At 44.5% G+C, this 15,023-nt stretch overlaps 2 protein-coding genes across 6 annotated transcripts in view; one reads left to right on the top strand and one right to left on the bottom strand.

The window, feature by feature from the left end:
- Positions 1-6,167, bottom strand: part of CERS6 (ceramide synthase 6) — a 301,903-nt gene extending 295,736 nt beyond the window's left edge. The window contains exon 1 of one of the 2 annotated variants that reach the window (XM_077883581.1): positions 5,869-6,167. In XM_077883581.1, coding sequence (XP_077739707.1) covers positions 5,869-6,038 — 170 coding nt within the window. In that variant the 5' untranslated portion in view covers positions 6,039-6,167. The remainder of the gene's footprint in view (positions 1-5,868) is intronic. The other variant, XM_077883582.1, reaches the window with a different exon arrangement.
- Positions 5,128-15,023, top strand: part of LOC144304932 (uncharacterized) — a 118,859-nt gene continuing 108,963 nt past the window's right edge. For 2 of the 4 annotated variants that reach the window (XR_013371935.1, XR_013371933.1), the window contains exons 1-3: positions 5,128-5,407; positions 9,566-9,623; positions 11,345-11,464. Coding sequence is in view for 1 of the 4 variants with exons in the window: in XM_077883583.1 (XP_077739709.1) it covers positions 5,178-5,407; positions 9,566-9,623 (288 nt within the window). In the remaining 3 variants the exon portion in view is untranslated. Of the gene's footprint in view, positions 5,408-9,565; positions 9,624-11,344; positions 11,465-11,898; positions 12,079-15,023 lie in introns of all 4 variants that reach the window. The other 2 variants (XR_013371934.1, XM_077883583.1) reach the window with 2 other exon arrangements.

Consider the following 15,023-nt stretch of genomic DNA (forward strand, 5'->3'; position numbering starts at 1 on the left):
TCCTGGAGTCCCAGGATCCAGTCCCACATCAGGCTCCCTGCGTGGAGCCTGCTTCTCTCTCTGCCTATGTCTCTGCATCTCTCGCTCTCTCTTTCTGTCTCATGAATAAATAAAATCTAAAAAAAATAAAATAAAGAAGTGAACAGAGCCCGAGGACAGTGCAGTAATCTCTGATTAGCCTTGGGGCAGGTTTGCTGATGGAAGAAATTCACCTTAAAACCTATTTCCTTTCCACTGACACCTGCCTTTCTCCATCACAGAAGAGAAACCACTTACAAACTAGAATCCAACAGAAACAAACCTACCCAGTCCAGGAAGGATTCAGATACTTTCAACAGCAAAGTCTTAAGTGAACTCAAAGTGCTAGTACCACTAAATCCTTGATGACATGAAATCATTTGTGATAATTTAAAATTCTCTTACCTGCCTTCCTCACCATTCTAAGGAATTGTGCCTTAGGAGTAACATGATGCCCTTTATCCATAAACCAATCTACTACAAGTAGCTAAACTATGGCACCCTGTAAATGCAGACCTTTTATTTTGCAAGATGAGAAAGCTGTACCAAAGCTCTGCAAAGAATACCATCCCTTTGATTTTAGGTTGTTTTCCAACAAAGCATCCAATGTAACCCAACTTTCCTTCCCCTGTCAGAAACTACAGGAGCAACCTATTGTGTCTGACACCAACTCCTGCCTCTAACACCAGTCTGGCAAAGCAGGTGTCCATAGTTTTAATCTGAATCATACCATATTTAACAAGTGAAACAGGTACATTTGTAGAGTTAAATATCCAAGGTTGATTGAATGAGAAAAAAAACATTTTCATACACAAATTGTTATCAAATACTCTGTCTTGGTCTATTTAGGCTATTACAACAAAATATTAGAGGCTAGGTGGCTTATAAACAACAGAAATTTATTTTCCATAGTTCTGGAGACTGGAAAGTCCAAAATCAAGACACTAGCAGATTTGGTGTCTGGTGAGAACACTCTTCTGGGTTCACAGACAGCCATCTTTTTATTGTGTCCTCATGTGGTGGAAGAGGCAGGAGCTCCCTGGGGCCTTTTTTTTTTAATAAGGACAGAATCCTATTCACAAAGCCCCCCCCCCCCCAACGTGGCCTAATCACCTCTCAAAGTGCCCACCTCCTGATACCATCACCTTGACGATTAGGATTGCAACTTACAAAGTTTGAGGAGACAGAAACATTCAGTCCATCGCAATCCCTTCCAAAATACATCCAATGACATCAGTGTCTTCATTACAAGGTACATTATAGGAATACCCTTCAGAAATCAAACTCACCTGATACTTGGCTTTTTCATGGCAGACGTTCACGCCTACCTCTCCCCACCTCAACCATCAGGAATACCTTCACATCCCTTTCCCCTCCCCCTCCCTTCCCCTCTCCCATCTTCCTTCCACAGGGCCTCCCCAAGGCTGCTAGCAAGGCAAAGAAACTAAGTAAATCCCTAAGAAAAAGCTCATTGGAAAGACATCCCCTGAGACAATCTTGTTCCTTGAAGGTTTGAGGGCAGCAGGTCATTTGACAGAATGAGCCAGGCAACATGGTATCCGCCTCCTGAAAAATGATACTTCTCACATAGCTAGGAACTCTGAGAGCCAACCTGCCAGGAATGAGTTTCTCATTTCATCCTCGGTCATCACAAGAGGTGCCAGGTCTCTTCTAGGGTCCATCTAAATACGGTCTAAGGAAAGAGAGCAACTGCTTTTTCTGCAGAATCTTCTTTGTTAATTACTCCGAAATATTGTAGCTCTTCGGAGCACAAATGATAATAGGCCAAATGATTCTTTTAATTCAGATCATAACTGAAAAATACAAGAAACAAAGCCAGTGGCTAAAATACTCGTATGAAAAATATCTCTTTATTCATAGATGACTTATTTCTACCTGCAAAAAAATGACATTGAGCCTGCTCTAAGTTTCATGAGATAATAATTAACAAGCTTCAAATATACAGACTACCTACAGGAATCAAATAATTGAGGGGGTGAAAGCAACCTTAGATTACAAAGGACATCTGCTTCACTGCTTAGATAAGAAAATAAGGCAGAGAGATACTAGGTGGCTGCCCCCGTGTGAGGTAAGTTTGACCAGAATTCGAATGTTCCGGTTCTCAATCAATACTTCCTGCAGCTCTCTCCTAGACCCACAGGAAGAAAATGCATTAACATTACCTGTTATAACAACAACTCACAGAATTTTTGTTCCCAAACAGAAATCCAGTACAACTTTAATCCCACATTTATGAACACTATAGCAATACATTATTTTCAAGATTTTATTTATTTGAGAGATTTGAAAACACATGAGTGCACAAGCAGGGGGGAGGGGAAGAGGGAGAGAACGAGGTAGAAGCAGACTCTTTGCTCCCACTGAGCACAGATGGAGCTCCAGTTGGGGCTCAATCCCAGGAGCGTGAGATCATGACCTGAGACGAAGTCAGATGCTTAACCAACCAAGCTACCCTGGTGCCTTACAGCAACACATTCTAAAAAGTGAATCTGGAAGAAGCATTTATTATAATTCCAGAGAATGGCTTATTAAGCCTAAACAAGTGTTAAATCAAGAAAATTCATCAAATAGATGATAATGCTACATTATTAAACAATATGATCATAATGAGCACTGAATAATGTATAGAACGATTGAATCACTGCATTGTACACCTAAAACCAACATAACACTGTATGCTCACTCTACTGAAATTAAAGTTCTTTAAAAATGTAAAATAATAAATAAATAATATTTTGTTTGTCATCAGGCTAACTACATAACGATATACCCTACAATTATCTTTCTAGGAGAAACTAGGAAGTTTTGTTTTTGGTTTTCGGTTTTTGTTTTTAACAACAGACATTTCACTTTGTCAATCAATATCTATAGTGGCCTTTCCCATCCCACCCAGAGTTAAGTACAGTATAAAGGCTACGCTACAAACCACCAAGCTTTGGGCTGTTCACAAACTCAGCCAAAAGTCACTGAATTTAGACTGCTCCATTTTTAACCAACCATGCTGGGCGTCCATATTGTTGCCCATATGGTCCTATAACACAGCATCATTCTGGCCACCAATGCCTCCACTGTCAACACCCCAACAGTGGAGTGCAAACAAAAAAATAAGCCTGTTCAATGGAGCAAAGCTCAATCCAGTCCGTTCTTTAATGTTTCTTTTTTTTTTTAAGATTTTTATTTATTTGACACAGAGAGAGTATGTGTACAAGTAGGCAGAGCAGCAGGCAAAGCGAGAGGGAGAAGCAGGCTCCCTGCTGAGCAGAGAGAGCTGGATGCAGGGCTCAATCCCATCCTGGGATCATGACCCCAGCCGAAAGCAGAGGCCAATAGAGCCATGCAGGCGTCCCTTAGTTCCTCTCTTTATAAAGAGAAAAACAAGACTAAGAAGGTATTCAAATTCACAATTTGAGCCTCAACAAAGGCATTATAGACTTCATTTAATGGAAATAAAGATCTTGGATAATGAAGTATTTCGTAGATGTGTTCTCAGCTTTGAAACAAATGACAACAGAACTACAGAAAAAATAGAATCCTAAAAAAGTAAAAATGAAAAATACATTTTTAAAATATCTATTTAAGTGATCACTACACCCAATGTGGGCTCAAACTCACAACCCCAAGATCAAGACTTGCATGCTTCTCCGACCGAGCCAGCCACGTATCCCAAAAATGAAAAATATTTTTTTTTTTTTTAGAAAAAGAACAGGGAATTATTTCGATCACAAAAGCATTTCAGTTTACAAAGGGACTCAAAACAGGCTTCTTTAAGTCATCCTCTACATTGCAGACTATCACAAAAGAAAGATTTAAGAACAACATTTAAAAGGGTTCCAAGAGGGAGTGGTATCAATAACAGTATCAGCTGATTCAAGCTCAGGTCCTTGATGGATGCTGAGATGAAGGCCACAGGTTGGATGCCAGAATGTGTTGTTTAGGTGTGAGAAGAAGAGAAACACGCAGAACTTGTAATTCCGGATACAACTGTACACTTGGATTTTCAGACTCCAGGGAGTCTGAATGGTTCAAGACAGAGCTGTCACTACCGCAAGAAGAAACAAAGTAGACACCCTTCCAAAAGTCAGTAGCATCCTGTGGTATATGGGCCATAGTGGATTATCATTCTGAACATTAATCACAAACTTGGGAGTTTCCATACAGGCCATTACATTCACTTCTACTTGAATCCATGGCCTGAAAGAAACTGAAAATCTCTCCATAGGACCACGAGGACATTCATGTAACTGAGAGTTGAAAAAGCAGCTGACCCTTTGTATGAACTCTAGGTCATGGGATTGCGCGAAGGAAGGAAAAAAAATGTTCAGGAAGAGAAATGACAAACTTCCAGTTTTCGACTTAAATGACATTCGTTTTTAAGTGTTTTTTATGGCAGATAAAGTACAAAGTACAAAGGTGAGTTTACCTTTTTTCCAACCTAATGAATAGCTTGGAGTCAGCTTTTTGCATGCTTTTGTTATCCAAAACGTGAGGCTACACACCTTTTCAAGTGCATTAGCTGACTGCAAGCGAGCCCAGCCAGAATTGATCACTTGTCCTTAGGCAACTGTGTGTGGAGTCCCTACCAAGTATCAACACAACAACCTGCTGTTCCTGAGAGGCTGTTTTTGGAGAGACTGCAAAGTTAGATAATGTATTCCTATTTTCTGTAAGTCAACATTTGCTCTAGAAGCAAGTGTAAGCTGCAAACACACCCACTTTTCCACAATAAGAGTCAGCACTGGTTAGGATCAATGAAGTACCCGCGCTGCATTTCAATCGTTTTAAAATAGGTTCTTAAGTCTGTTTCCTTTGTGCATTTCAATCTCTGCATGTGAACAGCTTAGTTCGGAAGCATCAACACTGCCCATTGAAAAACACACCTTCCTTGACCAAAAAAAAAAAAAAAATACTTTTTGCTCCCATGAAGCTTTTTTCTGTTGCCATTTCCAGCAACAAATGCCACGAAAGGCAAATTCCGGCCTCCGCGACCGCGGTTTTAGGCAAACAGAAACAGCAAACAAAATAACAGCAAAAGCTTAAGAAACAAAACCAAGGTGCGTTGGGGGCAGGGCAAGAGAGGTGGAGCAGGCGTGGTAAATGGGAGTCTGAACTCTGTGATCTAAGAAATTCAGCCTCCACCGATGGGGGGCGGGGGGGGGCGGCTGGAAGAGGAGGGGAAGCGGGAGGACAGGTCTTCAGCTGAGGGACAGACACAAGCATGTGCCGCTGTCCCGGTTTTGCTCCCACAGCTCCCGGGGAGTGCACGGCACGGAAAACCTAGTTTTGCGACTGAGACTGCTTTCAAGAAGAGTTCACGCAAGTTTGGCCAGGACGCCGTGGAGCTGCTCATCCCCAATCCGGAAATCCTACGGTACGAACAATAGACAGCAGTTCCGTGGGCTGTTTCAGGGCGTCAGGTACAGCCCCGGAGTTCACGGTTATTCATAGGAAGCATCTCTCCGTCTCACGGCGGCGGGCTCCCGTGCAGAGAGCCGCCGGCCACCGGCTGCTGGACGCCCGCAAAGTCCCCGCCTCCCCGGGCCGCGGGCCCCGCACAAAGCCTCGGCGTCTCCGGCGCGAGCGAGCAGCCCCCGGCAGCCCCCGGCAGCCCCCGGCCCCGCGGGTCCCCGCGCCCGCCCCGCGCCGCAGCGCTCCGGGCCGTCGTGGGGTCGGGGGGCTCCGCGCCCTCTCCCCGGGCGCCCCCCGCAGGACGTCCGCCGGCGACGAGCACAAAGGTGGGGAGCGGCGAGCGTGCGAGTGCGCGTGTGCGCGTGTCGGGGGAGGGGAGGGAGCGAGGGACGGAGGGAGGGAGGCGCGCTCGGCCCCGCTTACCTCTCGAAGAGGAGCCGCACCATGAAGATGCAGAAGGCCAGCGGGAAGGCGAGGTACAGGTCCTCAGCCTGCGGGAAGGTGGCCTCCTCCGTGCTCTTCAGGTCCGCCCAGGTGACATTGTGCGGGAGCCAGAACCTCTCGTTCCAGAACCAGGCGAGGATCCCTGCCATCTTGCTTTGTCCGCTCCGCTCCGGGGCGCCGCGGCCCCGAGCCTGCCTGCCGCCGCGCCGGGCGCCGGGGATGCGCGCGGCCGGCCGAGCCTGTGCCTGTGCCTGTGCCTGTGCCGCCGCCGCCGCCGCCGCGCCCGCTGCTCTCGGAGGCTCGCGGCGAGCCCCGGCGCTCCCCCCTCGGGCCGCGCGGGAAGGCGCCGCCCCGCCCGTCACGTGGCAGCCGGCGGCCGCGCTGATTGGCCCGCGCCGCGCCGGGCAGGAGGCCCACGCGGCCGGCTCGCCCACGCCCCGGGCGCGCGGCGCACGAGCTCGGCTCCCCCGCGGCCGCCCGGCCTGCGCCCGCCGCGCTCCGCTCCGCGCGGGGACCCGCGACCCGGGGCAGCGCCCCCGCCCCCCCCCCCCCCCCCCGCCGCCGCCGCCGCCCGCACATGCCCAGAACGCCGCCGCCTGCCCCCGCGGGACCTTCGGGACTCGGCTTCCCGCGCGCCCGCAGGCGCTGCTGCGGAGGCAGGTGCGGGTCGGGGCCGGAGACTCGGCAGCCGGGGGCGAGGAGCGGGGAGGAAGAGGTGGCGGAGAGAGTCCTGCGCTCCCGCGCTCGGGCAGGCGGGCTGCAGACCGGGAACTGGGGCGGGATGCTTGGCGAGAGGCATCCCTGCCTTTTCCCCATCCCTGACCTTCCCGATCTTTTTTTAAAGATCTTATTTATTGATTCATGAGGGACAGAGGGAGAGGCCCCTTTTACTACTGCGCATCACTACACCAGTCCCCGCCCCAGGGGACAAGGCCCTCTAATGTATGAGGCGGGACGTGGAATTAGGCACTTAGGTGCTGTTTGCTAATGAGGAGGAGGAGGATAGCAACTCACATTTCTGTAAAGCTGCCACGCTAAAGGAACCTCTCCCTAAATGCCACCAGACCGCACGCTGGCTTCACGTGCATCAGTAGAGACCTCCACTCAGCTGATTCTTTCCACCTTTTGAATCTGAAACCTTGGGATCCCCGGGTGGCGCAGCGGTTTAGCGCCTGCCTTTGGCCCAGGGCGCGATCCTGGAGACCCGGGATCGAATCCCACATCGGGCCCCCGGTGCGTGGAGCCTGCTTCTCCCTCTGCCTGTGTCTCTGCCTCTCTCTCTCTCTCTCTCTCTCTCTCTCTGTGACTATCATAAATAAATAAAAATTAAAAAAAAATGAATCTGAAACCTTGAGGGTGTTAGGTCTGCACGGCCTGGCCCAGGCACCTTCCCTCGCCCAGGACCTATTCTCCTTGACACAGTAAACCGTGTGGGTCAGTTCAGTTCAGTGGCCCATGCAGACCTGGTGCTAGGGGTATTTTGTTCATTTTTCTCACACTCATTCCTTTTCTGCCTGGTTCTGCCAGTAAGCTGCAGTGCACACTTCCAAGAGGCACATAAACAGGCCCTGAACACGCACTTCATTCCCTACCCCACCAACCAACACCCTCTTTTCACCCCTTCCTTTTGAAGCAAAACTCTAAAGGATTGCCTATAATTTATTCCTTCCAATTTCTCTCCCCGCCATTCTCTTTTGAACTTCCCTGTGGGCATTCGCCCCCTCTCTACTGTGCTGAACTGCTTGAGCTCAGCAATGACCTCCGTGCTGCTACACCCAAAAGTCACTTCTCGACACCACTATCAGCAACATTTCGCCAAGTGGTTCCATCCCGGCCTCTTGAAACACCTCCTTGTCTTGGCTTCCAGAAACCACATTCTTCTGGTTTTCCTCCTACTTCATGGCCAGGTATGCTGAGTAGGCTTTTTGGTCCTCCTCACCTTCCTAATCCATCGGAGTGGAGTGGTCTGAGTCAGTCTTTTGTCCCCCTCTCTTTGCTAGCTACGTTTATTCACTTGATGATCTTATCCAGTCCCATGGCCTTCAGCGTCATACTGATGGTTCCCTATTCATCTCTCTAACCATGAACTCCTCCTTGAATTTCAGTCTCCTAAATCCACTATCAATTCAACAGCTCCACTTAGATGTCTAGGGGCCACTTCCTCTCCAAACTACTAATACTCCTTCTAAAATCTTTTCCTCTTGTCATCTTGGCTCAGGCCAAAAACCTGGAATCATCTTCCTAATGATTGAGTAATGATCTAATCTCCTCAGGTGTCTTTCCTTATCCATTATAAATCCTATCGGCTCCACTTTAACGTGGAATCACACCATCTCTCATCACCTCTTCTGCGGCCATCGTGGTCCAAACAATCAACACTGCCCACCTGAGTTACACCAGTAGCCTCCTAACTCCCAGCTTCAGCTCGCGTCCCTGTACAATCTACTCAGCCAGAGTGATCCTGTTGAAAGGGAAGTCAGCTCACGTCTGTGCTTAAAGCCCTACTGCTTCCCCATCCCTCTCTAAGTGAAAGCTAAAGATATTTCTATGCCCCAAGATATTAGGCTCCATATTAATTCTCTGACCTCATCTACTCTCTTCCCTCTCATTTGCCTCTCCCTTGCTCTGCTTTGGTCACCCTGGTCTCCCTGGCCCTGGAGTACATCCAGCATGTCTCAGTGCTTTTGCACTTGATTTTCTCTCTCTGCAATTCACTCCACCCCCCACCGCCCAGATATCCATACGTACTCTTGCCATAGTGTTACTCCATGAAGCCTTCCCTGGCCACACTAGTTAATGCCCAACCCTCACTCCCCACCTCTGTTCTTCCTTAATCTAACTTTCCTCTTTGTTTTCATCCAACGCATGTGTCACTAACACAACATATATTTTACCTATTTCTTTCTTAGTCTCAAATATACAGATGCAGGCTAAAATGTAAGCTTCAAAAAGTCAAAGATTTGTGTCTATCACTATTCTATCCCTAGCCCTTAAAATAGTGCCCAGCACATAGTAGGTATTCAGTACACTATTGAATTAATGAATCAACATTATTCAATTGCATAAAAATCCTTCCTAGGAGAAAAAAATATGAATAAATAATTTTTTAAAAGATTTTATTTATTTATCCATAGACACACACACACACACACACACACACACAGAGAGAGAGGCAGAGGGAGAAACAGGCTCTATGCAGGGAGCCCGACATGGGACTCGATCTCAGGACTCCAGGATCAGGCCCTGGACTGAAAGTGGCGCTAAACCGCTGAGCCCCCCGGGCTGCCCTGAATAAATAATTATATTAAATATGTGTATACTCATGTGAGGAATAGTGTGGACATAAAGATGGAATCTATCAAATCTGGAGTCGTGCAGGAGAGGTGTCCTTGAAGTGAGTCTTCATCAAGGAGTAGGTCTCACCATTCCCACGTGAGACCGTGCTGCCAGTTGCTCAGGTGTTACTGATGGTCCCCCAGGATGATGCCTTGGCATCAACTGCATTCTTGTAGGCCACAGAGAGGAGGTTACTAAGGTCACTTGACATCTTTGTGGCAGAAGATCAGGTCATGGTGGAACCTGGTCTGCTGAGCCAGAGCAACTCCCTCCATCGCTGCCTCTCATCCTTCCTGTCACTTTCACATATGACCTGATAGTATCTTTCCTTCTACCCTAGGACTTCTCTGCGTCCAGCAGATTATGCTGTGTCCCCAAGCATACAACAGGAAGTGTTGGTAAGTTAGCGCCCTGGAACCTGAACTTTGACCAAAGGTAGTAGAATCTAGTGGATGAACTTTTATTCGTTTCTGTCCTCTGCCCATGGGATACATATGGTAGCTTCACACAGCCTCTCTGAAAATATCCTGCGATACACAATCAGCTTATTTCAAAACTGTGGGCGGCTCGCTAATTCACTCCCTTATGATTCCTTTTTTTCTCTTACTCTTCTTTTCCCTCATTCCTACTTCCCTGAAATTATACTTCCCTGGAACTGCTCTTTTTTTTCTAGAGAAGACAAGCTAAGTTAGTGTTATTCTCCTATTTGTAACCTTTGAGAAGGTGCTGGGATTTGAGGAACATTTAGAAAGATAAGTTTGTTGAACAGTGGAAAGATAATTTACTACTTATTTGTGAACCTTGCACAAGTCACTTAGTTTCTAAAAACCATGTTAATGCCCTTAGAATGTAAAATGTTAATGTCTACGTTGTGTACCAATAGTGGCTGTCTTGCCTGTGTTACTCTACTGTCTTGAGGCTCACATGAGATAACAAGGGGCTTGTAAACCCTTCACCTCTCTGTACATGTGCAGTGTAGCAAACCTCTACTCTTTTATCTGTCTAGTTTATCTCCTTCGGGCATGAGGCACGTCCTACCACCCTCTATCCAAATGATCACCCTAGAAATACAATAAAGTAAAATGCTGTTGCATGTCTGACCATATTTTATTGGTCCAGAGATGAACTCTTGGCCCAAGATTATAATTAGACTCCTTCTTCAGGTATTGGGGCGTGGAGCAAGACAGGCAGTTTGTTTCTGTAACTTGAACTCTAGGATTTCAAACTCAGAAGTTTCAAGCCCTGTGTTTTATCATATGAATTCAAAAAAATGGAAGCTAGTGGGCACCAAGGAAAAGGAACAAAGCAGACCTGTAGAATTAACTAAGGGTAAGAGACGTATTTCCACGTGGTACCTGAAGACCAACTATTTTCTCATCTTTAGGTTCCATGAGGCAGTCTCGTACCTTCATGGTGAATTCCCCTTTTTGGTTGGCTTGCTGTGATTTTAATCCAAAGGAGTCCCACCCTCTGAAACATTATTCTAAGAGTACACGTCTTTAACACTGTGGTGACCTCAGTTCAGCCCCCAGGGGAAGGTTAGTCTCAAGAAAGACACCTCCCAAGGAGGCTACTTTACCTGTGCAGAAAAGACTTCTAATTGTTGCCCCAGGAAACTAAAATACAATTTATTTATCAGACATGTTTGTAGTTCAATGAAAAAGCCAATCGTCAGTCTGTAAATAGAAGAGATAAGGAAATAGAAAAGGTGGAAAAAGTTTTTGGGGGCTGCAGGAGGGTAACACTGCCTACATTACATATTAGGCAAGCGTACTTCAGGTCCTGAATATGAAACATCATATGAGATTAACCCTCTTTTTTCCAGGCAACTGGGAAATATCAACAAAGCTAAGCATTACCTCTCATTCTTAGGCACACACCCAGGTCTTAACCCTTCTACATATATTTGATTCCCCTCTTAGATGCAGAAGAATAGCCAGTTTAGTTGAATTTCCATCGTAAATGGTTTAACACAAAACTATAGGACTTGCTCTACAAAAAGAATGTAAAATCTACTTGGGTAGCAGGATGTACTTACATGAAAACCCAGATAGCTTACGCACCAGCACTATTCATTAAGGCAGTGGATGATATATGATTAAGTATCCATGTATTGCAGATAACAAGGACTTCCAGCTCAAGGGAGCAAGGAAACATTCTGTGTTGAAGAGGTCAAGGAAAGCTTTGAGGAAGAGGCAGAAATGGAACCAGACTTCAAAGAATGAGGAGGTTTAAAAAGGTATGACCACAAGAAAAAAGTGAGGAGGATTTGCTGACACACAAAATATAGCTGAGAAGCTAGATTACAAATGGCCTTCAGTATGAGGCCAAGGAATAGTCCTACTTAATTTAGTAAGAATCTATTTTTTCCGGGATCATATCATATAAATAACTATTTAGTATGATGCCTAGTACATAATACATGTTCAATTACTGTAGGTTTTTTAAAAGATACAGAAAAATTCATTTATTGCTAAAAACACAAAATAATGCTAAAGGTAGGCATTCAATCAAACACTCAACTCATTAATTTTAAAGAAAGCTGGTTTTCATTGGGAATAATATGGAAATATTGCCAGATTTTATTACTGCAATCATTTCTCATGAATATATAACCTTCTTACTGTGGTTGGCAAAACTATCCTAAATCTACACTCATTTTCTGCTGTCCAGAGAGAAGTCTCCCGGGCTTTCATTTACATCGTATTTGGGGAGAGGGTTGGACAAGAAGCAGTAGGATTCATCCCCATGGTGTGCAAGTCACCCGTAGCAATGCAGTAAACTCAACATCCCTGAGGATCTTGAGAAAAGGATAAGAGTGTTTACCTCACAACATGGGAGGTATTAGTTAGGGTAAGTAAGCTGGACAGGAATTAAATATACTTTATTTTCTAGAAGGTTTCCGGTAAGACTGCTCCCTCACATATTCACAGTCTTTTCTACAAGCATGTCAAGTACTACAAGTCTGAAGATCTTTCTCCTCCCTCCCCTACCTTGACAGTTCCCATCTCTGGAAAACCTTTTCCAGTACTGACAAGCATCAATTAGTCTTGTATTCCTAGCTAAACCAAATCGCTGGCTGGATTTTCTGTCTTCTCTGTAATAATCAAAATCCATTTAAATGTTAATTTTCCCTCTTGAAAATTTTCTTTAAGTTACTAGTGTTATGTCAGCATCCCACTAACATTTTAAGCATGACAAATGTGCTGTGAAACTAACAAAAGAAAAGTGAGAAACAACCAGATTTTCTGACTCTGAACTTCTACTTAGGAATTATATTCACCTTAGTTATATGTCTATACCTTTATAGATGTTGTCTACTAGGTATAGTCAACCATTTTCTAAGTGTTCATACAGACAAACAGCATTAGGGGGCAAGGCTTCCGATTTACTTGCCAGAAACCTTGACTTCTGCTTTCTACTATACAAAGGTTTTTGTAATCGAGGAGAAACATAGACCTCAACCAGTCGTCTCAATTTGTGAGAGGAACAAGCAACCTAAAATATTGCTTGAAATTATTGACTTTATACGGAAACAGAAATTCAGAGTTGGAAGTGGCTTCTTATGCCAATGAATACAGTTCACTCTCTGTGCCCATCCAAACCATGATTAAACATCTTTAATGATAGGAAGCTCACTATTTAACAAACTGACACATACCATTTTCGCAAACCTATGACGATTAGAAAATCCTTTAATGAAGTCATTATCTTGAAGAGTGTAGCAAAATCTCCTTAGGTTTCAAATTTGTAAAATAGGGATAGTATTTTTTCTGTTGGTTAGATGAACCTTAACTCAGGGACAAGACTCGTATCTAGTTACATCACCTTGAACAAAACACAGCACTCTATTTAACTCATCACATAGAAAGGCATTAGGAAAACCTCTGAGTGAAATTCCATGTCACCCAGGCATTTCTGGCCTCTGGGAACAACAACAATTAAAAAAATAATTAACTTGCCTACAGAATGATCAAACACTTGCCTAGTGATTTATGGAGAATTTGGTACTTTTTCCATTTAGGCATATAAGGAGTGACCAGATATCCCTGAAAAAAATTTTTAACAGTAGGCATCATAGGAATTATTTGTCAGCTGTATACACACAGGAAAAATTAAAACTCTTGAAGTTTAAATCCTACAATCTTCATGAATTCTGCAGAACATGAATAGCCTTATAGCATATAGCTTCTTGAATAAAATTTAAAATGTAAAGACAAGCAGAGAACAGAATGGCCATGTTAGATGGAGAGGCTGAGTGGTTAGCTAGATGCACTTATTACCTAAATTACTTCTTGTCAAACAGTAGTTTTAGAGGGCAAGCCATTCATATTCATTCCACAGCAGGGTTAGGAGTTAGCATGAACTATATACATAGTCCCATTGAGTTGCTTTGAGAAGCATTACAGCTATAACTATGAGATCCACGATGTAAGGCAAGACTATACAATTTTATTTAAAAAAAAATAGGGATTACAAATGCAAATGTCTTTAGGGGCCAGATAGGTAACAAAATGGAAGGAACAGTCCAGATGAAAGAAAAAAGGGTAGACCAGAGATGGTACAGGCTTTCAAATTCTCATTTTCCTTCTTATTTTTTGCTTTTATGTTGTGCTATTTGTTTTGTTAAAAACAATGAATTTAAGTTACTTCCTTATCTCCACATCTGGAGGACTAAATGTATTTTAGGAGGCCATATTTTAAAAGGAATGACTTTTTTTTTTTTTTGTAAAAATTAGAATTTATCCAGAGACTAATAATCAAGATGATAATGGGTATGGAAATCTTGAAGAGTCATTTAATATATATTTAAGGTATACTAACTTTGGGGTTGAAAGAAAAGTAAGCTTAAATGCTAGCTTGGCCAATAATAGCCACGTTTTCCTTAGAAAAATTACTTGACCTCTTGAAACCTTAGATTCTTCACATGAGCCAAGGATCTACCACATGGGGTTAATATAAAATTGAAATGAGATCATGTAAAGTGTTCAACATTTCAATACAGGCAGTTAATATTATTATGTACTGTAACAACAGTGAAAACTTCACTGTTTCAAGGAAGGAACAGACTCTGTTGAGATAATCTACCTTCAAGGGAGGCTAAATTTTTTGTATTCTGGATTAGTAGAATTGACTGTCACTCAGCAGACCAGCAGATGAGGGGGAGGACAACATAAGAAGTGGAAGGACAGGGGAATAGAGGGAGGGTTCAGAAGCCCATGCCCTCTGCTGTGTGACTCCTCAGGATGATTTTGCTGCTGCCATAAACATGAGACCCAAACTGCTTAAAACTGGTGACATTTTGTGGAAACTTGTAAGGAGACTAGGTTTTGGTCCAAGAAGCTTCTACAAACAAGGAAGCCAGAGGATATAAACTGAAGAGAATTTGAAAAATTGTGGAGATGGATTTTAAATCTCTAGAGATCCGGGATCCCTGAGTGGTGCAGCGGTTTAGCGCCTGCCTTTGGCCCAGGACACGATCCTGGAGACCCGGGATCGAATCCCATGTGGGGCTCCCGGTGCATGGAGCCTGCTTCTCCCTCTGCCTTTGTCTCTGTCTCTCTCTCTCTCTGTGTGACTATCATAAATAAATAAAAATTAAAAAAAAATTAAAAAAAAAATCTCTAGAGATGCAAGAAACTGGAATTTTAGTGGAGTGTGTGGAGCAGGTATAGGCAGCTCTATTCCAGTCACCGTGGGGTAGCGTTGGTGGGGCGGGGGGTAGTTGTTGACAGACCTAATATCTGTGTTCCAGTAGTGGAAGGGCTGTCGGGGGGGTGTGGGGGGGTGATTTGACT

The sequence above is a fragment of the Canis aureus genome, chromosome 34 (assembly GCF_053574225.1).
Source record: "Canis aureus isolate CA01 chromosome 34, VMU_Caureus_v.1.0, whole genome shotgun sequence".
In the NCBI taxonomy this organism is placed as follows: domain Eukaryota; kingdom Metazoa; phylum Chordata; class Mammalia; order Carnivora; family Canidae; genus Canis; species Canis aureus.